We start from the raw sequence: 24,794 nt of genomic DNA, 5'->3' as shown, positions 1-24,794 counted from the left end.
CTTTGGAGAATTTTGTAAATATATATCTACCATGTATATACAGAGAAGGAGGACTACCCGCCAAGCCTGGAACTCCAAGGTACTACTAGTAAAGTTGAACCTGAAGTTGCTTCCAACCATGATTTAGATTCTCAAACTGAGATCGTCATACTGCTAGTATTAGAATAAATGTCACAAATTACCGCTGCCCATATATTCCTTGCCCCATCATGGCGGGTGGCTGGTTAGTCGATAACTTGAATACCATTCGCCAGATCACGTGTTTGATACCAACCTAAAGCACTGGCAGATATACTATAGGTCACAGTATCTGTATCGCCGTATAGCTTCTCCTTCCCTACTATGTTGAGTGTTTTTATCAAATAATACCTACCTACTTAGGTACAACATGTTGCTTGATACGTCGTATTCCTTCATATCTGAGCAACTTGAAGTTAAGATGAAGGCCCCCGATCGGGACTAGCTCCCAGGCTCGGTTAGCTTAGCAGAATCCACCCGAAGACTCTTCTCTCCTTCCTTTTTCCCTCGTTTTCCCTTCCTCCTTCTCACACCCATTCCCCCCTTCTTTCAATTCCGCCTCCCCTTCACCATGAGTGCAAGCACAGAGCTCCAACAGGTCCTCAAAGTGTGGGACCGCACCCGCACCAACAGCCCAATCTACGAGTTTCTCCTCAGCGAGGCCGAAGTTTATGATGCAGAACACGGTGTAATGAGGGCCCGACTCCAAGTCGGACCTCGTCAACTCAATTCCAAGGGCAGTCTGCACGGTGCCTTCTCAGCTACCGTGACTGACTGGGCGGGCGGCCTGGCCATTGCCTCAACGGGTTTGGATGCCACGGGTGTAAGCACTGATATCCATGTCAGTTACCTCTCCGGCGCGAAGACCGGCGATTGGCTTGAGATTGAAGGTCGGGCTAATAAGGTGGGCAAGAGCCTTGCCTTTACTACCGTCGAGATTTCTAAGAAGACCGATGAGGGGCTTGTGCTTGTTGCGAGGGGGGTCGCACACCAAGTATGTGAGGGCACGATCGTGATCTGACCTGACCTGGTCTGATCTGATCATGCCTCAAGGCAAAAGGGGTTTGCATCACTTTTTCTTTTTGTTGCATTTGCATCTCGTAGACTTATACCGCTATCTTATCATCTGGCATGAAGCACATTTTCTTTGAGTGCCCAGATTCACTCTACAAGCGGAGAGGAATTTCCATTCTGTTTAGCTTTAGATGCCTCGCGGTCGCTTTCCCACGGCTGCACGGGCAATGATGAACGGATACATACACATTCTCTTATGAGAATTTAGTCAATAAATATGAATATGACATTGATTGAATACTAGCCTAATATCCATTTTAAAAGACGTATGTTTCCATATAATCTCACAAGGTGCCTCGGCCCGTCGATCCTATTAATTGCATTGCTTGTTCTTAACGCACTGGCCAACTTGAACACGGGGGATGCCAACTTGCCCGTACTTCCTCCCATTCAACATCCCCCTCTTTCTACTTCCATTTCCCTGGACTTACGCGTTTAAGGGGCATGGAGGTTTGTTTTCTCTCTGCCAAATCCTGAGTAATAATTCATCGCTAATGTTTATAGACTAACTATGGACCAACCCGATAATGATGCGATTGCGATCGCCGCTCCCTCCGCGAACCCCCCCGGAACCAACTCCTCTCGCAACGCGGAATGATGCGACCAAGCAAGATGGCCCCAACACGAAATCCACAAAGGAACTCATAGACCATGTCCTCGATTTCCTTTCAACGTCCAGCAATGAAACCCTCATTGGCGTATTTGCGCTCTTAATGCTCGGCACCTACATTATACTCGGACGGGTTGGCCTGCTGCTTATCGGTGTCAGCTTAGGTGTTGTCCTGCATGCGTCATGGGAGGGGACATCCCATGGAGGAGGAAATGAGGAAACGTCTCTCAGAAAACGAAAGGAGCTTGCATTGGAGGTTTCTCATAGACTTTTGGACTGGCCTCAGCGCGCTGCAGCAGCAGCCACTGCCGCTGCCACTGCCGACTCTAAAGTCGATAGTGGTGCCGTGGCGGCTTGCCCGGAGGATCTTTCAGATGAGGATCTAGAGTATTTGACCTTTCGGCCGGCTACCGCTGCTGCTCTGAGATTGCTCACTGATACGGTCATTAAGGACTATGTCAAGTGAGAATTACCTAGACCGCACCCTTCTCGAAACTAGCACTGGCTAACACATCTACTAACATAATTCAGATACTGGTATAAACCGATTCTCCCCACGGAGACTATTTTTCCTACCTCCTGCCGAAGGACCCTGACCTACTTCGTCACGGCCGTTTCGTCTCACCTCTCCCATAAGAGAACGGAAGACACCTTCCTACAATTTCTCACGAACTCCTCGTCTATAATAATTGTGTTTTTCAACGAACTTGCCGCCGCATTTACGGCGACTGGGTCTGCACCCAATGACGCTAAGCAAATCGTGGATCAGTATCTAGAGAATTCCCCAGACAGCAGTCTCGCAAACGTTCTGTCCGAAGAACAACAGCGAAAGAAAATGAGCATGATTGCGGACGATATACTGTCGAATTACCTTGATGCAAATTCATACCGCTGCTCGCCGGTCCGAGACTTCCTGCGGGAAATTTTCGCCGGGGTCGTGCTCGAGTCGACAGTTACTAGCCTTTCTCGGCCGGAATTCATCAATGATTGGATTATTTATCTTCTTCAGGATGGTGAATCTGAACTCATGCATGCTATTGATGCGGGTGTTGAGGGAGCTCGCAATCAAGGTGTTGGTGCCGGCGCATCTAAGGCCCAGACCCCGGAGAATATCAAGGCACCCGCTGAACCGAAGCTAGAGAAGAGCGCGGAGCGGAAGTCGGAATCGGCGGACACGGCGACAGAGGAGGCGTTGCTAGAGGCAAAGCGATTGAGTGCTTTGATTGCTTCTCATGATGAGCAGAGCGTACCATCCGATCAATCGATACATTCGGATCGACCCGAGCGAACGAGTATCTCGGTTGAAGCTGATATCGAACAGCCCGGTACTACCGCCAATGGCCCCGAGCAAAGCTCCGCGGCCATTGAAGGTCATGTCCCGACCGGGTCATCCTCCACGCTAGTGCCAGAGCAGCCAGCGCCCGCTGTATCTGCTGCACGCCAATCCGGAGAAGATACCCCGGCTCCCATAAGTCTGCATGGTGCTCAAGTCCTGGTGGACGACGACTCGGCATCAAGTGAAAAGGGGACGATCAAGTCTCGGCCTACATGGGATTACCTGCTACAGGTCGAGCCGACGTCTACCCGGTCTACTGGCTGGATGGTATTTCGCAAGTATGCCGACTTCCAGTCTCTCCACGAAATGCTGGAGGCGGTTTCACGCCTGAATAATATCCAAAGTTTCTCCAGCAGATTTCCCGCGCTGCCGCCGTGGAAAGGAAAGACGAGACAGGAACTTGCACACGAGCTAGAGAGATATCTCCAAGAAGCTGTGAGACATGAGTCTCTTGCTGATACCGATCGGATGCGACGCTTCTTGGAGAAAGAGGCGAACCCCAGCGAGAAAAGTACACCCAAGTCCGGATTCTCGTTCCCTAGTCAGAGCGCCTTTGAAAACATGGGCAAGGGAATGCTGGGAGCTTTGACGAATGCTCCTAAAGGTGTTGCTGGGGGTGGTCGTGCGATGTTTGATGGGGTTACGGGCGTTTTTGGTGGGCATAATCGCAAACCGACACTCTCTGCTGATCGACAGTCTACGCACCAGAAGAGTCCATCCAAGACGGAACGAGATCTTACTCTTACCCCTAAGGAGGCCTCGGGCTCTGCCACTGATCTGGGCCGGGTCAATTCTTCGCCCGTTGGCTTAAACATCCACGCTCGCTCTGCCGAAGACAGGTCAAGCGAGGAAGAAAGTGCACGCATTTCCTCATCCTCTACGACCTTATCTCTGGATGCATGGAAAGAAGAGAAGTCTCAATCACCAGAACCTAGTGATAATGATATCAAGGCGAACCCAACTCAAATTGGGCAAAACACATGGGCCTCGGAATCGACGCTCGCATCCTCGGCGGGTGCCAACTCCAATTCCTCCGAATCAACCGACCGCGCGGAAGCAGAGAAGAACGGAGAGACCCGTACCCCGCAGACGCCGAAGCTTTCATCGGAGAATAGCACTGGCGCCGATGAAAGTGAAAGCTCAGGAAACATCAACCACACCCCTCCGCCATCACGATCACGGGCCCCCATCACAGCAGACGAAACCCAGATAGCGGTCGAACTAATCTTCGCCGTGATTAATGAGCTCTACACATTATCATCAGCCTGGAATATCCGTCGCACGCTGTTGAACGCAGCAAAATCGTACATCCTGCGTCCCGGAAGTCCAACGCTGGACACAATCCGCGACTTGCTACAGGACTCGATGATCGAAAGCCACACTTCGGACGATGCTCTCGGCGAGTATATTAAGAAACTACGCGAGAATGCGCTCCCGACCGAGGAGGAATTGGCCGCTTGGCCTGCGCCCCCGACCGAGGAGGAGAAGACTCAACTACGAGACAAGGCAAGACGCCTATTCGTGCAGAGAGGAATTCCCCAAGCCCTCACGAGTGTCATGGGTGCTGCAGCTAGCCGAGAAGCCCTTGAAAAGATCTTTGACAGTCTCCAGGTTGAGACAGTCGCGAGGGGATTCGTTTTCTCCGTTATGCTTCAGGGGTTGCGCGTGTTGACTCTCTAAGATGGTCTGATGGGATGGGGAAGCTTGATGATATGACGTCACTGGGATGTGAAAGTGTTATCACCACGTGACGTGACGCGTTACAGCGCGTCCCTTCTCTCACGACAGCACCTTGTAGCTTTCAGCCTCACATTCACTCACCTCGCACAAACACATTGTTGTACAAGCTTCTTGCCAGCTCGAGCGATTCTTAATATCTCATCAATCATCAATCGAAATGACATCCCGAAAGCGCTCCTCGTCTCAGCAAGATGCGGAAGACACCCAAGCCAAGAAGAGCCGTGTGAGCTACAAAGGCGCGCCAAGCAAAACCGACTCCAACGGCGATCAATACTGGGAAGTCTCTAAAATGCGCCGTGTGACTGTTTCCAAGTTCCGCGGTCGAACGATGGTTAATGTGCGCGAATATTACGAGAAGGACGGACAGGAACTTCCTGGGAAGAAGGTGAGTTGCTTTCAACAGCACACAGCACATAAAGCCTTGAAGTGAAGTCGTATTCGTGCTAATTTGATTACGCTGGGCTAGGGAATTTCTTTGCCGGTGGAACAATTCGCCGAGCTCGTCAAGCTTCTTCCTGATATTGAGAAGGCCGTCGAGCAACAGGGTGAATCGCTGCCTCGACCTGAATACTTCAATAATACGGCTCAGGGTCAGGCTGAAGGGACTGATGAGGAAATGGATGGGAAGGGGGAAGCCCCTCGAAGCAGAATATCGAGGCTACGAGTGATGAGGATAGTGAGGCGTGATGTGGTAGTCAATGCATCCATCTATCTCTGTGGCTGGCTGGGATTTCAAAGGCCGCCGTTCTTCGCTCAATTTCTTCTATGATACCACTGTGCAAATGATAATGTTTTATTCTGCGTTTTGCGGATCTTCCAATGACTTCTCTAAGCAAGTATCTTGACTCCTCGCCTACATACTCGCCTCATGTGCCGCCGTATAGCTCGCAACCGACCCTCCCCGCCACGCACGACGGGCATCAGGTTCATCAACCAACCGAGTCCTCTCCCCAACCGGTCCCCACCCACCACCACCAGGAGTCCGAACAATAATTCGTTCACCAGGCTGCATCATAGTAGAATTCTTCCCTCCCAAACTAATACACCTCTCCCCCCCAACCCCCATCAGCCCTCTCTACCCTCCGAATCCAAAGATTCTGCCCACACTCCGCATCCTCACCCCCCTCAAGCCCATACGGACGATAAACCCTCCGCTCAGAGAGAATAGAAACCTGAACCGGAATACGAAACTCGATATCGCGCACCACCCCATCTCCACCCCGGTGCTGGCCCCTGCCGCCAGAATTCGGCCGCAGACTGAATTCGCGGAGTAAAACCGGATACCGACGCTCGAAGACTTCGGCATCGGTGATTCGCGTGTTGGTCATGTGGGTGTGCACTCCTGATGTTCCCTCCCAATCTGGTCCTGCGCCGCTGCCACCGGCGATGGTTTCGTAGTACCCGAAGCCCTTCTTTGAGGCCTCGCCTGCGCGGTTGCTGCCGAAGCCGAAGGTTAGGTTGTTTGTGTCGCCTTGGGAGGCGGCGCAGGCTTGGAAGCATCTTAGGATTACGTCTGTTACGCGTTGGCTCTGGGGGGAAGTGAGTTAGTGGGTGTGGATGCGAGCGAAGTGCGAGTCTGCGATTTATTTGGCAGGGTTCATGGACTTACTGTTAATACGTTGCCTCCTACGACTGCTGCGGACTCGGATGGGGAGAGGAGACTGTTTGGAGGAATTCGGACACCGATTGGTTTCAGACAGCCTTGGTTGAGGGGGATGTCTTCTGAGATAAGACAGCGCAGACAGTATATGATTGCGGAGTACGTGACGGCCTCTGGGGCGTTGACATTGCCTAGATCGCTGTCAGTAATTTGGGCTTTGAAAAGGCCACTCGATCGAGTAACTGTAAGTGCTGTGAGAATCCATACCGTATACTTCCGGGCCAGTCCCTTCGAAATCAAATATCGCTTCGCCTTTCTCCGCATCGATGGAGATCTTCAGTTGAATGGGGGTACCATCGTCCATATAGTCAATGGCACTCAGGTCTCTACCCGAGAACTTTTGACTGACTTCCTTCAAGAGATTGCGCACGCTGAGCTCTGCATTGGCTTGGATCTGGTGCATGTAGAACAAGACTACATTCTCGCCGTATTCTTCGATCAGGGTGTTTATCAATGTGATTCCTTTCTTGTTGGCTGCGATTTGAGCTTTGAGATCATTCAAGTTATCTGCCAGACATCTTGTTCCACTGCAATCGGGATGCTGGGCAGGTTCGTCATATAGGAGTTCCGTGATACGCTTTTCGTTGAATTTGCCTTCGGACACAAGCTTCTCGCTTTTGATACGTGCGCCTTCTTGGTAGAGCTCTTTTGAATGGGGTGGCATTGAGCCAGGGAGGATACCTCCGATATCAGCTGGAGGCGAGTTAGTTAAGGCACAGTCCGGTAAATACCCCAGAGTGTAATTGGAAAGAAGTCGTTGTCACTGACCATGGTGTGCTCTGGAAGCTACGTAGAAGATTATTTTCCCTTCGCTAAAGGCCGGTTGTATCACCGTGATATCGGGAAGATGAGTTCCACCCTGACAAGGCGAGTTGGAGACCAAAACGTCCCCAGGCTTCAGATTCCCTTTCCAAAGCTCGGCTTGCATTCGTACGCATGTTGACATGCTCCCAAGATGAACCGGCAAGTGAGGTGCATTGGCAACCAAGCCACCTTCCGCATCGAATAACGCGCACGAATAGTCAAGCCGTTCCTTGACATTCGTGCTAACGCTTGTTTTCTGCAAAGCACGACCCATTTGCTCCGCAATAGCCATAAATCGATGCGAGAAAACGCTTAATAAGATGGGATCCACGGATTTGGTGCTGATTGGTGGCGGATTGGCATCGGATTCTCCGATATTGATCACGACGTGGGTCTTGGTTAGGAGTGCGTAGGCACCTGGTGTCACTACGATAGTTTGAGTGTCATCTGCTAGTATAGCTGGTCCTTTCACCCGGTCGTTTATCTGGAGATCGTCCAGTTTATAGATTGGCGTCTCGTATCGTCCGCCTTCGAAGTATACCTGAGACTTTCGATATTCGCGGCCCACGACATCGACTGGTTTGGACTCTTGGAGCTGCTGGTCAACTGTTTTCTCGGATGCTTCGAAAGTCTTTCCGATTCCGCGGACTCGGACATCGTCGACGATTATATCACGGTCTGGAAGAGTGAAACCGAATTCTTGCTCGTGCTGTTGCACAAACGCTTTTCCAAAGGCCCAGTCATCACCGCCAAAATGTTGATTTGCGTCTTCTGTATTGGGTCTTAATATCATCAGGGCGGATTCTGTACCTCGATACCGCATGTTGAGATATTCTTCGAATACCACGGATTCATCATCGAAGCCTTGCTCCTTGAGTCTTGTGGCTGATCGCTGCTTCAGTTCCGTCATCTTCTTTGCGAGCTCTTGCAGAACTGTTTTGTCGTCATCACGCCATGTCTTGGATTCTGGCTCTTGGCTTTCATCAACGACATCCGCCAACGCCATTCCATATGCCGACAAGACGGACGAATACCGATGGATCAGAATTTGTCGAATGCCGAGGTTTTCCGCGATGGCTACGGCATGCTGGCCTCCAGCACCTCCAAAGGTGGCCAATCGATGCTTCGAGGTATCGTGTCCTTTCGCCTCAGTCAAGGATCTAATGGGACGAGTCATAGTCTCGTTAGCAATCTTGATGAATCCAAACGCAACTTCATCAGACGACATTTTCTTGCTCTGACCACTCGACGCAATCTTCTCATTAATTTCAAGCGTGAGTTTCTCGAATAGTTCACGACTGGCCTGCTCATCCAAGCCCTGATTCTCATCCGGTCCGAATATTCTCGGAAAGAAGTCCGGAATAAGTCTGCCCAGGAAGAGATTCGCGTCCGTCACCGTTAAAGGCCCACCCTTGCGATAACAAGCAGGTCCCGGATGAGCCCCCGCGGATTCAGGACCGACGACAAATAATTCATTGCGATAGAATAGTCGTGATCCACCACCAGCTGCGACGGTATTGATATCCAGCTGCGGAGACTGGATGGTCACCCCAGCCGTCGTGGTCTCAAATACATGCTCGTACCGACCAGAGCCATATCTACTAACATCCGTACTGGTACCACCCATATCAAACCCAATGACAGGAATTTTCGACACAGGATCGTAGGACGTCAATGCGTATCCCACGACTCCACCCGCTGGACCAGACAATATCGCCCGTAGCCCAGAGAATTGGTCCACGTCAACCAATCCTCCATCCGATTGCATGAACTCGCACCGAGCACCGCGCGAACCATTTTCGCGTCTCACGCTCTCGCTTCCAAGACCGCCAGAAAACCCGGCCTGAAAGCCGGAGATGTATTTCTTTATCGTGGGCGTTAGATACGCATCGGCGCAGGCGGATGTGGCGCGCGGCACTAATTTGATCATGGGCATCAACTCGTGACTCAGACTGACATGTTCGAAGCCGATTTCCGCAGCAATGCGGCCAATTAGAGCTTCGTGGTCCGGAAAGGTGTAGCCATGCATAAGACAGACTGCTATACTTCGAATTCCCCGATCATAAACCTGCTGGAGTTGTGTCCTGATTTCATTCTCGGATGGACGTTTGAGAATACGGACTGCTTCGGAAGAAAGGCCGCGGACGATTTCTGCGTCGTCGGCGCTTTGTCCGCGTGGAGCTGTATCTGTGACAGTTCGCTCCGGATCTTCGGCATAATCTTCCAAAGTAACTCTCTCTTCAATCTCAATGACTTCCTCATACAGCACCTCAGGGCGTTTGATAGCGAGATCGAAGATCTTCGGCCGAGACTGGTTCCCAATCTGGAGACAGTCTTTAAATCCTTTTGTCACGACCAGGGCGATATTTTCTCCTTTGCGTTCGAGTAGGGCGTTTGTTGCGACTGTTGTGCCCATTCGGATCGATTTGATTAGCGATGTGTCGATGGCTTCTCCGCGGGGAATTTCACGGCCTGTCACTGTGGACATTATCCTGCGGATTCCTTCGAGGGGTGCATCTTTGTAATTTGCTGGGTCTTCGGAGAGGAGTTTTATCACGATGTCGTCTTCAAGTCGGCCGGTTCCGGGGTTTCCTACGCAGTCTGTGAATGTACCGCCCCTCTGGACTATGTTAATTCTATCGAGTTTGGGGATGGTTGTACCTGGCCTTGATTCTTTTGCCAACTTACATCGATTGCGATAGAGATTCCTTGGTTAGAAGATTGCATGATTGATTTGGTATTTGTTTCTAGAAGTTAGAGTGAGTTAACATCAGTGATATACCCCGGGCTACGCGGTATCGACGGGCTACGTCACATAACCTCGGGTCCCCTCACGTAGCCATAGAGCGGGGAGCGGTGTGAGGGGAATCACCAGTCATTGAGCTAACCAATAATTCACTAGGTTATGTTACAAAAATACACCAGGAATCTGCGAGTCGCGGCCCCATTTCTATTTTAGTGGTAAGATATAACAAAACCAAACAGGAGGTCGCGCGGGCTATCCAGCATAAATTTGCTTTTCATATACGCTTCAATACGATACACCAAGGACGTAAAAAGCCTAGTTTAAAAGACAAGTCACAAATATACACATGCGCCAAGAGGGTGAAGACAGTTGGAAGCGGTAAAAATGTCTGGTCATTGCGTTGGGGCTTGAGGCTGAGCGCTTGCGGCGCTGCCCAACTGTGCAAACCAACTCACTTAACTCACTTGCTTCCCACTACTCAGCACAGATCTGAATCAGTCAATGACGGCGCGGGCTTACCGGGAGGACGCTTGCGATATTCATGGGCCAGTAGAAGGGTTTTCCTCCAACTACCAAGTTCTACTCCTATTGGCCTTCTACGCCGAGTCGAGTCATTCCTCCGAGTCTTTGCTAGATGGACAGCCCTCCACGAGGCGGTCATGATGAGACGGGTCTATCTCATTTGCCGAAGCGACAGAAGACCTTCCATCATCATGATTTGCCAGCCGCACGGCGTAAAATTTACACTGTTGCCTGGATATGTGCGCTATCGATCGAGATGGCAGCGGCCCGGGCCGTACTGGATACTATTCACGAACCTCTACCTGCCCTTGCCGACGACAGCAACACATACGTTTTTGGGAATGTCCAAGGACATAACATTGTCATTGCGTGTCTACCAACAGATCAGTATGGTATTGTCAACGCAGCGAATGTAGCAACGAACATAAAGCGGACATTCCCCGCAATCAGAGTTGGTTTGATGGTTGGAATTGGCGGTGGTGTGCCGAGTCAGGTTGATGTGCGACTGGGTGACATCGTGGTTGGAACCAGGGTGATGCAAACCGATTTGGGAAAAGTCATTCACGAAGACCACTGGCAGCAGTTGGAACGGACAGCGATTCCCAGGATCCCCCACCAATCTCTAGGGACAGCCGTGACTGCTCTACGCGCAAAGCATGAATTTGAACCGAGTCGAATTCCATCTATTCTCCAGCAGAAATTCGAAGGATGCCAGTTTGGTTACCCAGTCTCTCCAGATCGCCTCTTTCAGGCAGATTACCATCACAAGGGTCCAAACCCCAACTGTGACGAATGTGACCACTCAAAGCTGGTGCTGCGAAGTACGCGGGTATCGAAAGATCCTTCAATTCATTACGGTGCCATCGCGTCAGGGAGCCAGGTCATTAAAAATAGCCTTTTCCGAGACAAAGTTGCTCGACAACTGAATGTGATATGCTTCGAAATGGAGGCTGCGGGTCTGATGGATATTATCCCCTGTCTCCCAATTCGGGGTATTTGTGACTATTCCGATTCACACAAGAGCAAAGAATGGCAGAAGTATGCTGCGGCCACTGCAGCTGCATATGCAAAAGAATTGCTCGAGGGGCTCCCTGTCACCGAAATTGATAAGGAAAAGATCCACATACCCACTACCCCAGGTAAGCTTCCATGTGCCGAAATTAATTTTGTGTGAGAAATAACATGGACTGAGGCAAACTAGATCATATAGATCGGATTACACAACCAGAAGACCAGCGGCGGCGTATACTAAAATCCCTGCGGTTTGCGCAAATGGACGATCGTAGATCAAATGTCCGAATGGCCCACCAAAAAACATGTCAATGGTTTCTCAGTCACCCTGATTATAAGGCATGGCTAGATCCGGAAAATTTGACCCATCTTGGCTTCTTATGGATCAGTGGCAAACCCGGGGCTGGAAAGTCGACGATCATGAAATTCATTCTCTCGAAGCAGGCTGGCCTCAAGAATGTCGTCACTGCTTCCTTTTTTTTCAACGCTCGTGGAGAAGCCCTAGAGAGATCTGTGATAGGGATGTATCGATCATTGCTGCTTCAGCTTCTCGATGGATTCCCTGATCTACAAATGGTATTGGATGACCCTAGGCTTGTTCCCACCCAAGATGAAAAGGTCTGCCTTCCCTTGGATGTCCTCAAAGATCTCCTTCAAAAAGCAGTTGATTTCCTGGGTCAACGCTCGTTTACATGCCTTATCGATGCGCTCGACGAATGCGACGAGCAACAAGTCCGTGACATGATCCAATACTTTGAGCAGCTAGCAGAAAGTTCCGCAGCCGAACGTCTTCGAATCTGCTTTTCCAGTCGGCATTATCCCTATATTATTATACGTTATGGAACCCGAATCACACTAGAACACCAACCCGGCCACGCAGAAGACTTGCAGGCATACATCAGGGACGAACTCCGAACTGAAGACCCTCATATTGTCCAAAATGTTTTCCAGAAATCTGCTGGTGTTTTGATGTGGGTGGTTTTGGTTGTTGAAATCCTCAATAGGGAGCTTGAAAGGGGTGCGATGTCCCTTGGCAGGAAACTTGAGGAGCTACCAAGTGGGTTAAGCGACCTGTTCAAGCAATTACTGAGACGTGATGATGAGAATATGGAGGGACTTCTGCTTTGTTTTCTTTGGATTCTTTGTGCAGAGCGACCTTTAAAACCAGAGGAATTCTACCATGCTATTTGGTCTGGCTTATCACTAAAGAGTCCGAGTCTGGTTGATACCAAAATACCAGATGCCTTAGTCCAGGATACTATCAATGGTCTCCCCAGGTCTCATAGATATGTGATCAGTTGCTCCAAGGGATTGGCTGAAATCACAACATCCTACTGGGGGTCATCGGTTCAATTCATCCATGAATCTGTTCGAGATTTCCTCATCAAGGACAGAGGGCTCTATGAATTGTGGCCCGAACTTGGGCTTGATTGGGAGAGCCCAAGCCACGACAGGCTTAAGGACTGCTGCAATGCCTATATGAACCATACGGAGGTGTGTGAACTTGTTAGCAAGTCATCACTCCGAAACTATCCAACACTATTATCAGAGCGTAGGGAAATATTGACCAAGTACCCATTTCTGGAGTATGTCGGTCAGAGTACCCTCTACCATGCCAACGCTGCAGCAAAAGTTCTTCCTCAATCCGATTTTCTTTCCTCTTTCCATTCAAACAACTGGATCTACATCAACAACCTTTTTGATATATACCAGGCTCGGTCCTATAGCACTTTTAGTGGATGGATGCTACTTTCACTCGCTTTGAGAAATGATCACGATGATCTCGCTAGGAATCTTATCGAGCAAGGAGCTGATATCAACTTTACTGATCCAGACGGCCTAACACCACTTTTAAGAGCCTCAGAAGGTGGCCACAAGGCCATTGCAACTCTTCTCATCGAACAGGGGGCAGATGTCAACGCAACTGGTAAATCTGGATGGATGCCACTTTCACTCGCTCTGAAGAATGATTACGACGATCTCGCTAGGATTCTTATCGAGCAAGGAGCTGATAGCAACTTTACTGATCCAGACGGCCTAACACCACTTTTAAGAGCCTCAGATGGTGGCTACAAGGCCATTGCAACTCTTCTCATCGAACAGGGGGCAAATGTCAACGCAACTGGTAAATCTGGATGGATGCCACTTTCACTCGCTCTGAAGAATGATTACGACGATCTCGCTAGGATTCTTATCGAGCAAGGAGCTGATAGCAACATTACTGATCCAGACGGCCCAACACCACTTTTAAGGGCTGTGGCGAGGGGCTACGAGACCCTCACGAAGCTTCTCATTGAGCAGGGGGCAGATGTCAGTATATGCGATAATATCAATGGAAGGTCACCGCTTTTAAGGGCCTTAGGTGGTGGCTACAAGTCTATTGCATCCAATCTCATCAAACAAGGGGCAGATGTCAATGCAAGCGATAAATCAGGATGGATGCCACTTTCACTTGCTTTGAGAAATGGTTACGATACTCTCGCTAGAATTCTTATCGAGCAAGGAGCCTATATCAACGCTACTGATCCAGATGGCCGGACACCACTTTCAAGGGCCGCAGCGAGTGGCTATGAGACCGTTGCGAAACATCTCATCGAACGGGGGGCAGATGTCAATGCAAGCGATAAATCAGGATGGATGCCACTTTCACTTGCTTTGAGAAATGGTTACGATACTCTCGCTAGAATTCTTATCGAGCAAGGAGCCTATATCAACGCTACTGATCCAGATGGCCGGACACCACTTTCAAGGGCCGCAGCGAGTGGCTATGAGACCGTTGCGAAACATCTCATCGAACGGGGGGCAGATGTCAACTTATGCGATGATATGACCGGAACCTCACCACTTAAATGGGCTTTGAGGCAAGGCCATGAGGAACTAGCGAAGCTTCTCCTCGATCAAGGAGCCCGGGCTGAGCCGTAGGGTCATGAAACTAGCAAAACGACTTGTTTATTTTCAATAGTCATAGAGCTTGCCTCGAACATAAGCATCGTAGTAAGGTATGACAAACCTTGTAATCCTGATAATGTACTCCAACCGCCTGGGCGTAACGGTTTTGTCGAATATAAAGCGTGGTAAAGGCGGCAATGACAGCCTATCGAATATGGTTTTCTATCAATGGACATAATATTACCTAGGTAGCTCAAGTACAAGCTTGACTCGATCGGCAAACTCCACAATTCATGAAGTCAGACCACCATCCGCTACGAATGCCTAGGTGGTCAGAACTTGAATTTCTCTTTCGATAATTCTCATAACGATGGAAATGAGAGTGGAAGCGGGCTTGACTCGTACTCATCGTCCGCTTGTAGGTACTGCTATATGTTGAGGATGCCTACTACTAGTACTAGTAGCACCCACTGCCTCGGGCATTCAAGGGTGCCCTTCCTTACGTAGACCCATCTTAGTAGCTTGCTCCCCAGGGCTCTTCCTTCTGATCACCACTTTCAATCAATGTCTGCCTTCCAGTAGTATGCCTCTGACACCATGTAGTAGCTTATAGATTGGCCAACAGGCTGTATTCGTCCTGCCACTAACCATTTTAGGGTTGGGTTATTTTAGGGTTAGTTAGTCCCACCGGCAGGAGGGGCCATAGTGATTCTCACATTGGACACTGATACCCCCGCACGAAGGATTTCCTACGTCATTGGAGAGCAAAAGAGCCCAGTGGGCGGGGAGGACATTCAATCATTATCAAAATTACCACTGTGGGCGTTGGTCAATTAGTATTGACATAATTCTGCTATGCATCTCCCCTACGAATACCTTGCGCATACGACTCTACGTAAAAAAGCGATATCGACCGAGAGCAGTCGTCGAGGGGGGGGGTTCCGATCGATCGTACAGGGCGAGGGGGATTGGAAAATGGGAACGGAATCGCTTTGGATTAAATTTGCGAATAAGACGGGAATGGCGGACGGTGGGTTTGGTATTGGTATTCATCGAGGGAAACGCAAGGACGAGAGACGGGCGAGGATGGGACACTTGGAACACGATCTGATCGCTCGACGTTCGTTTCGGAGCTGCTGACCAGGATAAATACCGACACCCATAAAGAGATCTCCAAAAAAAGTAGGAAAGGTTAAAGTAAAAGAAAGCCAGAACGGAAGGAAAATAAAAGAGACAGGGGAGTCAAAGATAACACCAGCATGGGATACCGGAGCCGGATAAAATGTTTCACAAGGTGGGTAGGAAATCAAGTCAACCTGGCGCAAAGAAGCCGAATACGATGACGCTCGAAATCGGGGGACATTCGGCGGCAGTAGTGGTCAAAGGATTTCCAAAACCCGGTTGCGAGGACCCGGGGCAAGGTAGCTATCGATTTTGAGTCCCTATAGGCGAAGTGGCTCGAAATGGGATGGCATGGCGCTGAGTCGACCGATCTACTCAGCAGTATCAAGCTCATCGTGAGCAGAGGGAACGGGGTCCAGGGGTACTGTGAAAGGTAAGCCAAGCGCTTGATAGGGGTTGCTTCTTCTATAATTGGAGTTACGTACCTTTCCTGTCTTCGCCATTGGTAACAGGCTCTTCCTCGCGACGCTCCCGATCATCTTCGCGGCGTTCCCGGTCATCCTCGCGGCGCTCCCGGTCATCCTCGCGACGTTCCTCTTTAGTATCGCGCTCGCGGTCTTCGGGGCTGCGGGAACGATCACGAGAACGTTCACGGTCACGGTCACGACGATCACCATCGCGATCACGGCGCTCATAGTCACGGTCACGATCACGGCGCTCGTAATCCCGATCGGCGGCGGGACGATCGTGGTCACGCTCATATCGATCGTCTCGGCGGGGAGAATAATCTCCTCTGCTGCGACGGGGAGACGGAGAGCGACCACGGCGGGGAGGAGTGCGCTCACGACGACCTGTGCGTTCACGGCCAGGGCCGGAATCAAATCTCCAAGAGGCCGAGGGGGGTGTGCGTGCCCACTATAAGAGCAATTGAGGTTAATAAATGTATTAAGGCGGGGTTGGGAGAGAAAGGAAAGGATATACCTCAATTTTCAGGAGGTCGTCGCGTCCAATGCGCTTGTTGTGCATCTCGTGGTATGCATCATCTGCATCGCGACGGCTCTCGTATTCGACAAAGGCGAATCTGGAAGATTGTTAAGAGAGTGGAAGATTTAAATTAGACGAGCTCCAACTTACAGTCGACTAGAAGGTGTGCGGGGAGCTGGGATATCGCAGCGAACGAGACGACCGTAACTGGAAAGGTCATTAGCTTCTCAAGGTCGTATAAGAAGGCTTGAGATCAAAGGTTTATAGAGACAGATGAAAGACGACCAATATTCAATATCGAATGGGAGAATTGGGGGATTGAGAAGCTCGAGTCTCATTCGAGGAGGATAGCCGATTCGATCATGCACGAGAGAATGACATTGGACGGTTTGGGGGGTGTGGATTGGGGGAGGAGGCGGAAGGGAGAAGCGACCGGGAAGCCGTGGGCTTAAAAACGCGGAGGTGTAGCCGTGACGTACCGTTCGAATTCGTAGGCAAGATCGCGGGCTCGGGTGCCGTGGCCAAAGCCGGTGACATATAGGGTCGTCCCCGATCGAGAAGACATGACGGATAATGGAGAATCGGTGATGTCGTAGAAGGGAGGAAGGTAGAATTACACGAAGGGGTGAAAGAAAGAAATGGAAAATGAAGCAGTCAAAGACGGAAGGTAGGTGGGAAGGCGGTGGGAGTGGGCAGTACAGTTGGGGAGAGGTACCAATGACGACACTGGATGCATAGAGGAATGGATGAAAGAGAGAGGAATGTAGAGAAGTAATTATAAAAACTAAATGAGATTTAGATGATTATAAAAAGCACCCAATTAGTGGAATTTACAACAAAATCAGGTTTGTAAAGAAGGGAAGAGTAAGTATAAAACCACGCGTACTGTATAATGCGGCCGCCTCGGGAGGTACCGCGTGGACGTCGGGACGGTTTGCCTTGAGGTTTCCACTCCTTGCCGTCTCATCTCTCCTTCGGTCTACCCCAGTTCTTTCTACTCCCCCCCCCTTCCGCAACTACTTGAACCTACAAGTAGAAAGTGAGGTGTGTCTGTGTGAGAGAGAACCGATTCATCTCTCAATCCAACGTGGTTACAGAAAAAGCAACATTCAATACGCTCAGCTCCACCAGCCCCCTCTTCCGACTCTCCTCTCCTCTCCTCTCCACCTGCCCTGCTCGTCATTCTGAGCTACCCTCACTATCGACATTCGAGAACACAAATCAAGAACTACCTTTGGGTCTGCGATCTCTATGATGGACCTGTAAGATTTGACCTATCGTGAAGTGAGCGAACAATCTTCATGGCCAGCGCGACCCACGTCATCATCTTGGTTTTCGGTGCTTTCACTCCTATATTGGCATAGCGATACCATCCGATCGGCAGTTCAGCATTCGACCTACTTTATTTGCGAATAAAAGAAGTGAAAAACAGTGCATGGGAAAATAATTGGCTCGCCCGGTTCAAGAACACTTTGGCCTTTCGATCTGACAGTCTTCGATGTGGATACCGCCAAAATGAGCCTCAATCCCAAGGAAGCATCCCGAGAGGATGGATCAGAGGGAACATCTAAGCCAACTCTACAGGCAATTCAGCTTCCCTCATCCTCATCATCAGTCCAGGTTAGTGTCTCGCCATCCTTGCATGTCTTGTACCTCCTCACTCACCGTCGACTAGGATTCCATACCGGCGCAACCTACCATCCTGCGACGAACACAAAACAAAATCGCCGAACCTGTTGTTGCCGCCTTCATGGCAGGTGGCGTAGCCGGCGCTGTATCTCGAACAATCGTCTCGCCATTAGAACGGTTAAAAATCCTACTTCAGGTCCAAAGCGTTGGCCGAGAAGAATACAAACTATCCATCTGGAAGGCTCTGGGGAAAATGGGCCGGGAAGAAGGTTGGAGAGGATTCATGCGTGGAAATGGCGTGAACTGCATTCGCATTATTCCTTACTCGGCCGTTCAATTTGGAAGTTATAATTTTTACAAGAAGGTACACCCTAGTCCCTACCTTCTTCTATTCTATTTAAGTATTCAAGAGCTGACATGTCTTTAAAAGTTCGCTGAGTCTCCTAATGGTGACATGTCTGCTTTGAGCCGCCTTGTCTGTGGTGGTATTGCAGGTATTACCTCGGTCACCGTGACATACCCTCTCGACATCGTCCGTACAAGACTTTCGATTCAGTCAGCATCATTTGCCGACCTTGGACCGCGAGAACAGTCTCAAAAACTGCCTGGCATGTGGACTACCATGGTCACAATTTACAAGAATGAGGGTGGCATGATTGCTCTCTATCGGGGTATTGCCCCAACTGTTGCCGGTGTCGCTCCTTATGTAAGTGAAGGGACTTTTATTCTGTCTGATCTATCTGCTTTGCGCATGTTGCTAACCTGCGACTTTCAAGGTTGGTCTGAATTTCATGACATATGAAGCTGTCCGCGAATATCTCACTCCTGAAGGAGAAAAGAACCCTAGCCCGTGGCGAAAACTGTTAGCAGGTGCTATTTCCGGGGCTGTGGCCCAAACGTGCACATATCCCTTGTGAGTTTTCCGGTTGTCCTCCACCAGGTCAACTTTCCATATTAACTTTTTGCAACAGTGATGTTCTACGCCGACGTTTTCAAATCAACACCATGTCTGGAATGGGCTATCAGTATAAATCGATATTCGATGCGATTCGTGTCATCGTAACTGAGGAAGGGGCTCGTGGACTGTTCAAAGGTATTGGTCCGAATCTGCTCAAGGTGGCACCTAGCATGGCGAGCAGCTGGCTCAGTTTCGAACTGACACGGGATTTCCTGGTCAGCCTGGGCGATAGAGATGATTAGTTACAATACACCTTAGAAGTGCTCTCTGCCTTGTCAATATAGTCTGGCATAGATGGTCTGCAACTAATGTTGTAGCATTTTGTATTATTGTGTTGTCTTTTGTATATAGCTGATTGAACAAAGAAAATGAAGACCAATAACCCATTCCATTGCACATGCATAATTCCCCAGATAAGTCACCTAGTCAACTAACTACAAGTGGTTTAACTCTGGATCCTCGAGTGGCGCTAGGGTTACCTAATCCATCCGAATGTAGTCTAGCCCGATCCACCCAAAGTTGGGACCTCATCATGTGACACCTTCCATATCAGGACTAGGGTAGGGCACAACCCGCACACAGCCGCCAGCCGAGAGTGCAAGACCAAAAACCTCCTACACTTTCCAGACGGGAGCGACAGCAAGTTAACTAACAGGTGTTCATATCATACAGCAGCCATGGGTATGTGCCATCCCTACAGACGATTCATGACGCTCTAATCGACTCATTCGAATCGCCTTATTCCCCCTTCCACCTCCCATTCGAATCAAACGCTAATCACTATTCGCAATATCTCAGGTATCGACTTGGACCGTCACCATGTGCGCAACAGCCACCGCAAGGCTGCGAAGAGCGACAACGTTTACCTGCAGGTGCTTGTGAAGCTGTACCGCTTCCTTGCCCGTATGAATCCCCCCCATTCCTTGAAAGAACGACGTCTCCGGAATCCCGACCTGCAAATTTCTCGACCGGAGGCGAAATATGGAATCAAAGAAAAAAAAAACTGACCCGGTTCCTTCTCTCACAGGCCGTACCGAGTCCAACTTCAACAAGGCTGTTCTCCGCCGTCTCTTCATGTCGCGCATCAACCGTCCTCCCGTCTCGCTTTCGCGCATTGCCGCCAACATCTCCGAGGCCCAGAAGGGCAAGACCGTCGTTGTCATCGGCACCATCACCGACGACAACCGTCTCCTGAACGTCCCCAAGCTGTCCGTTGCTGCCCTGCGCTTCACCGCTACCGCTCGTGCCCGTATCGAGAAGGCCGGTGGTGAGACCCTCACCCTGGACCAGCTTGCTCTGCGTGCCCCCACCGGTGCCAACACCCTGCTCCTCCGTGGCCCCAAGAACTCCCGTGAGGCTGTCAAGCACTTCGGCTTCGGTCCTCACTCTCACAAGGTGCGTATTTGCAACACACCCCGAAATCGGAATGCGGCAATGGATTTTTGCAAGGATTTCGATTCCGGACCTTTCTATATCTGGGTATTTACGGATTGGCTAATATCTTCTTTTCATAACTACAGAAGCCCTACGTCGCCAGCAAGGGTCGCAAGTTCGAGCGTGCCCGTGGCCGCAGACGTTCTCGCGGTTTCAAGGTCTAAGGGAAAAAGCCCTAGACCTCGTGAAGATGGTGGCGCAGACACGTGTGTGGCAGTGTATTGCGGCGATCTGGTCGCAGTGCTCAATGTCCGGGTGTCAATCTCCCTTAGTCTAGCCGGGGACTTCAAGTCGATGTACCTAAGGAATACTTTTGGTTGGACGGGAGATTCAGAAATTTACGAATGGGGAGGCGCAAAAGAAAATTACATCCGGCTTAGTCCTCATCCTCTTTTCTTATGGCGAAATGTTCAAAAAGATATTTCCTGAATTTTTGGGCTGCTGGGACCTCGATTTGGTCTTAACTATGTAATCTGCGTAGTGATGGCTTGTATCTCGTGTCTAGGGTTTCGGTTTTTAGAGGCCCAGGTTCTTGTGGAGGAACTTTCGTCCACCCTCGCCGTCGTGATAATCTGCGGCGCCGTGACCGTCTCCGCGAATCAGGTATTTGTAGATTGTCAGGCCCTCTAGACCGACGGGTCCTCGGGAGTGGATCTTGTTGGTGCTGATGCCGACTTCCGTGCCAAATCCATATCTCATGCCGTCCGCGAATCGACTGGATGCATTCCAGTACACGCCCGCGCTGTCAATGCTGTTCATGAAACGAGTGGCTTCCTGGCTGGACTCAGTGAGGATGATATCCGTGTGCCCGGAGTGGAAGGTATTAATATGTGTAATTGCGGACTCAGGAGAGGAAACGGTCTTGACAGCCAGGACCAGGTCCAAAAACTCGGTTTCGTAATCGGTATCCGTGGCCAAGGAGAGTTGGCCGGCCTTTTCAGCAGGCACGACCTTCTTCAGGACCTCCAGGGATTGCGGGTCACATCGTAGTGACACGCCCTTGGCCAATAGAGCTGACGCAACCTCGGGGAGAATGGACTCGAGCACGCTCTCGTGGACCAGTAATGTTTCGAGAGCGTTGCAAGCGGCGGGGTAATCTGTCTTGGAGTCGACAATTACCTTCACGGCGGTTTGGACCTTGGCGTCGGAGTGGATATACGCAGAGCATAGTCCGTCTGCGTGGCCCAGAACGGGGATCTTGGTGTTTTCTTTGACGTGGCGGACCAGTTCGTTGGATCCGCGGGGGATGACGAGGTCGATGAAGGAGTCTTGCGCGAGGAGGGAAGAGACTGCATCGCGTGTTTTCACGAGCTGGATTGATGAAACGGGAACTTGGGAACCAGCAATGGCGTCTGAGACCACGTTTGCGATCGCTGCGAATGATCCTGTTGATTCTTTGCCGCCTATCAATTTATCTTTGTGTTAGCCCGGCGCTAGGATATTTCAACCGTATGCTTGGACATATATATACCTTTCAGAATAGCGGCATTTCCGGACTTGATGGCCAGTGCGGCAATGTTCGCGATCACCTCGGGGCGAGCCTCGAAGATGATCAGCAAAACACCGATGGGGCAACTGACTCTCTCCAGGGTCAGACCTTCATCTAGTAGGGTCCGAAGCGTGATCTTGCCAACTGAATAGTGTACCGTATGGTTAGTTTCCAAGTCAATTGGCAATCTAATGGAGGGGTGCATACCTGGGTCCTCCAAATCACGGACACTCAAAATGCCCTCCAACATGTCATCGTATTTTCCAGGGCGGGAGAGATCTAGCCTTTTGAGGACACTGTGGTTTAGAGTACCATCCTCTGCGGCCTGGGTGGCTAATTCGACATCCTTCTTGTTGGCGGCGAGAATAGTGGCTCGGTTCTTGTCCAAGGCGCTGTGTAGTAGTGTGAGAGCTTCGTTTCGGGCTTCGTTTGAGAGGGTTGCGAGTTGACGAGAGGCTAGTGATGCGCTGCGGGCGACATCTACCGCGGAGGAATCGGTCAATGACATTGTGGGCGAGGGTTAAACAATGCCAAGTTGAGGGAAATTTGCTAGAAGCGGGGATGAGTCAAGTCGAGGATGATAAGTGAGATTGTGGTGGGGTTTGCCGATCCACCCAACTCTACTCCGTACCTTACGCTTAAGTAAGCTTACCTTAAGGTATTCTCCTCTCCGCCTTACTCTCCGCCCTCTTCTCCGCCTTCCGCTCTCCGCTGTTTATCTGCCGTCCCTCAGCTGTCCCTCACCTTAACGTCACCTTCTTTCATCGACTCGGACCATCTGCTGATTGGCTTCTACATACTCCAAAGTACAATCTATACATCTCAAGTCTTCATTTTCCTACTGGCCTTGGCCTTTGTTGACCGTGTCTGCACTCCAACCGCCCAACCACACCGCCCAACCACACCGCCCAAACCGTCGTCGGGTTTAGCAGCCCACATGGCCTCCATATCGGCCCTTGTCGCAAGCTCTGCGAAGCTGCAGCACTTTGCAGATCAATCCAGTGAAGAATATGATCGTCAAATACGGGACTTAGTTACCTCCCTTCATCGATCGTTGTCCAGTAATGCCCTCAACTTTGCTGCCAGTGACCCGACTCTTCTAGATGTGGGTAGCGCTTCTCTATGGAACCGACCTGAGGTAACATCCGGCTAATAATACACGCTATTCACTAGAACTTTGACCCAGCCACCGATGCCATCACTTACCTCTTCCTGCTGCGACTGCAGATCCAGACATTGCAAGAAACATCCCAAGAGAAACTCCCCGCAGATCTGCTTCCATCCCGGGTGTTATGGACAAAATGCGTCCACTATCTGAAGAAATTCAATCCTATTCAAGTTCGATATGTCGGTCATGAATGGCGACAGCTTATCGAGCTCGTGGCCCAAGCTGCGCAGGCTGCCTCCAAGGTAAATTTCGGACTTTGGATATCTGGATTTTGAGTTACCGAGAGACTGACATCTTTAAGCCATTCCTTGCCACGCAATTAATCAAAGATGCCATGTTGCGATTGGATCCATCTTGTGCCGTATTCACATCGACTCACCTCCTTCTCGTCCGTCTCTGCTTGCACGCCAAAGCATATACCTGCATCCTTCCCGTTCTCAACAAGCACATCTGTCATTTCCCAGGAATCTCAGAACGCTTCCCCCCAAAGGGCGCCCCGGTGCTCTGCGCCGACCACGAGTCTAGTCTTGCATTTATCACTAACAACTCCGGTCTATCCGCCCCGCTGGGCTCCAGAGATCTCTCTCGATATTTCCTGTATGGCGGAATGGTCTACCTAGCACTCAAGAAATGGAGTGAAGCTTCCCATTTTCTAGAACTTGTCATGGCGATCCCGACTACTGGTCCCGTTAGCATGATCATGGTGGAAGCTTACAAGAAATGGGTGCTGGTGGGCTTGCTGGAGACAGGCAAGGTAAGCCAAGCCGAGCCGAGCCATCAGGCCTTTTCCGATACAACCCATGTGTCTCTGCATTGCTAACATTTCCCCCAGCTTCGTCCGCCTCCTAGTATGATTGCGCCGAATGTGTACAAAGTGTACCAGTCCATCGCAAGGCCTTACATCAACCTCGCAAATACCTTCGAGCTCCGTGACTTGAACCGACTGAATGCCGAGATTGACGCAGCTAGGAATGTCTGGAGTGCGGTAAGTCCAGCCTTCCGGACCAAAGCTTACTTTTATGGCAGGAATGTTTCGCTAATCATCTTATTAGGATAACAACTCCGGCCTAGTCGCTCAGGTCTTGGATTCGTTCACAGTGCATTCGCTGGTGGGAATCAAAAGCGTATTCGCTGCTTTGACTGTGACGGAGCTTTCGGAGCAAACATCCTCACTACCCAGGGATACCGACCTGGCCGAGTCGGTCATTGCTTCTCTCATCATGTCTGGCTCTGTATCTGCCACGTTGGTACATACTCCCGGTCATTCCGAGGGCACAATGCTTCGATTCCCAAGTGCTCACCCCTCATCCCAATTGCATGAACTCCAAGTACAGGGTAGACTTGTGAGGGAAAGTAACACGCTGGAGGCCCTTGCCGCGAGCGTTAAGAAGAGTAATAATGATATAGGGCTGGGCGATGAGTTCATTGATCATATGCACAAGAGCAAGGCTTGGAATAGTTCTGGGACGGACTATTCGGTTGCAGAGGATGAGACTAGGTTTGACGTTGATGAGGATATCATGGGTGATCAGATCTAGGATTTGAATACTTATTCAATATCTAACTTCAACATCCCAGTCTCAATGGCAATGAATATGAA

At 50.3% G+C, this 24,794-nt stretch overlaps 10 protein-coding genes across 10 annotated transcripts; 7 read left to right on the top strand and 3 right to left on the bottom strand.

Moving 5' to 3' along the window:
• Positions 1-589: 589 nt before the first annotated feature.
• N7533_007883 (PaaI family thioesterase) lies at positions 590-1,039 on the top strand (the record flags this gene model as incomplete). Its single annotated transcript, XM_057104533.1, has 1 exon — positions 590-1,039. The coding sequence occupies one exon, from the start codon at positions 590-592 to the stop codon at positions 1,037-1,039; it is 450 nt and encodes a 149-aa protein (XP_056959490.1).
• A 580-nt stretch (positions 1,040-1,619) lies between these two features.
• Positions 1,620-4,718, top strand: N7533_007882 (uncharacterized protein; the record flags this gene model as incomplete). Its single annotated transcript, XM_057104532.1, has 2 exons — positions 1,620-2,164; positions 2,234-4,718. The coding sequence occupies 2 exons, from the start codon at positions 1,620-1,622 to the stop codon at positions 4,716-4,718; spliced, it is 3,030 nt and encodes a 1,009-aa protein (XP_056959489.1).
• A 217-nt stretch (positions 4,719-4,935) lies between these two features.
• Positions 4,936-5,547, top strand: N7533_007881 (transcriptional coactivator p15/PC4 family protein; the record flags this gene model as incomplete). Its single annotated transcript, XM_057104531.1, has 2 exons — positions 4,936-5,163; positions 5,245-5,547. The coding sequence occupies 2 exons, from the start codon at positions 4,936-4,938 to the stop codon at positions 5,545-5,547; spliced, it is 531 nt and encodes a 176-aa protein (XP_056959488.1).
• Positions 5,548-5,815: 268 nt separating this feature from the next.
• Positions 5,816-9,969, bottom strand: N7533_007880 (uncharacterized protein; the record flags this gene model as incomplete). The annotated part of the gene is made up of 5 exons (XM_057104530.1): positions 5,816-6,307; positions 6,388-6,569; positions 6,646-7,131; positions 7,207-9,862; positions 9,931-9,969. 5 exons carry the CDS (start codon positions 9,967-9,969, stop codon positions 5,816-5,818), a joined length of 3,855 nt encoding a protein of 1,284 aa, XP_056959487.1.
• Positions 9,970-10,622: 653 nt separating this feature from the next.
• N7533_007879 (uncharacterized protein) lies at positions 10,623-14,443 on the top strand (the record flags this gene model as incomplete). The annotated part of the gene is made up of 2 exons (XM_057104529.1): positions 10,623-11,649; positions 11,712-14,443. 2 exons carry the CDS (start codon positions 10,623-10,625, stop codon positions 14,441-14,443), a joined length of 3,759 nt encoding a protein of 1,252 aa, XP_056959486.1.
• Positions 14,444-15,903: 1,460 nt separating this feature from the next.
• Positions 15,904-17,081, bottom strand: N7533_007878 (RNA-binding protein; the record flags this gene model as incomplete). Its single annotated transcript, XM_057104528.1, has 5 exons — positions 15,904-15,956; positions 16,018-16,447; positions 16,514-16,613; positions 16,667-16,723; positions 16,996-17,081. 5 exons carry the CDS (start codon positions 17,079-17,081, stop codon positions 15,904-15,906), a joined length of 726 nt encoding a protein of 241 aa, XP_056959485.1.
• Positions 17,082-18,031: 950 nt separating this feature from the next.
• On the top strand, positions 18,032-19,345 carry N7533_007877 (putative mitochondrial carrier protein; the record flags this gene model as incomplete). Its single annotated transcript, XM_057104527.1, has 5 exons — positions 18,032-18,136; positions 18,192-18,509; positions 18,576-18,851; positions 18,922-19,058; positions 19,117-19,345. 5 exons carry the CDS (start codon positions 18,032-18,034, stop codon positions 19,343-19,345), a joined length of 1,065 nt encoding a protein of 354 aa, XP_056959484.1.
• A 435-nt stretch (positions 19,346-19,780) lies between these two features.
• Positions 19,781-20,701, top strand: N7533_007876 (60S ribosomal protein eL18; the record flags this gene model as incomplete). The annotated part of the gene is made up of 4 exons (XM_057104526.1): positions 19,781-19,784; positions 19,902-20,006; positions 20,131-20,498; positions 20,624-20,701. 4 exons carry the CDS (start codon positions 19,781-19,783, stop codon positions 20,699-20,701), a joined length of 555 nt encoding a protein of 184 aa, XP_056959483.1.
• A 352-nt stretch (positions 20,702-21,053) lies between these two features.
• N7533_007875 (glutamate-5-semialdehyde dehydrogenase) lies at positions 21,054-22,534 on the bottom strand (the record flags this gene model as incomplete). Its single annotated transcript, XM_057104525.1, has 3 exons — positions 21,054-21,940; positions 22,009-22,170; positions 22,234-22,534. 3 exons carry the CDS (start codon positions 22,532-22,534, stop codon positions 21,054-21,056), a joined length of 1,350 nt encoding a protein of 449 aa, XP_056959482.1.
• A 429-nt stretch (positions 22,535-22,963) lies between these two features.
• On the top strand, positions 22,964-24,732 carry N7533_007874 (putative COP9 subunit 3; the record flags this gene model as incomplete). The annotated part of the gene is made up of 5 exons (XM_057104524.1): positions 22,964-23,131; positions 23,200-23,436; positions 23,496-23,948; positions 24,027-24,179; positions 24,247-24,732. 5 exons carry the CDS (start codon positions 22,964-22,966, stop codon positions 24,730-24,732), a joined length of 1,497 nt encoding a protein of 498 aa, XP_056959481.1.
• Between the last annotated feature and the right edge of the window lie 62 nt (positions 24,733-24,794).

This window comes from Penicillium manginii, assembly GCF_028828005.1.
Source record: "Penicillium manginii strain IBT 31320 chromosome Unknown utg000005l:1.0-5665137.0:1.0-5668048.0, whole genome shotgun sequence".
Classification (NCBI taxonomy): Eukaryota; Fungi; Ascomycota; class Eurotiomycetes; order Eurotiales; family Aspergillaceae; genus Penicillium; species Penicillium manginii.
Note: the sequence above shows the minus strand (reverse complement) of the source record. Positions and strands in the feature narration are given on the sequence as shown.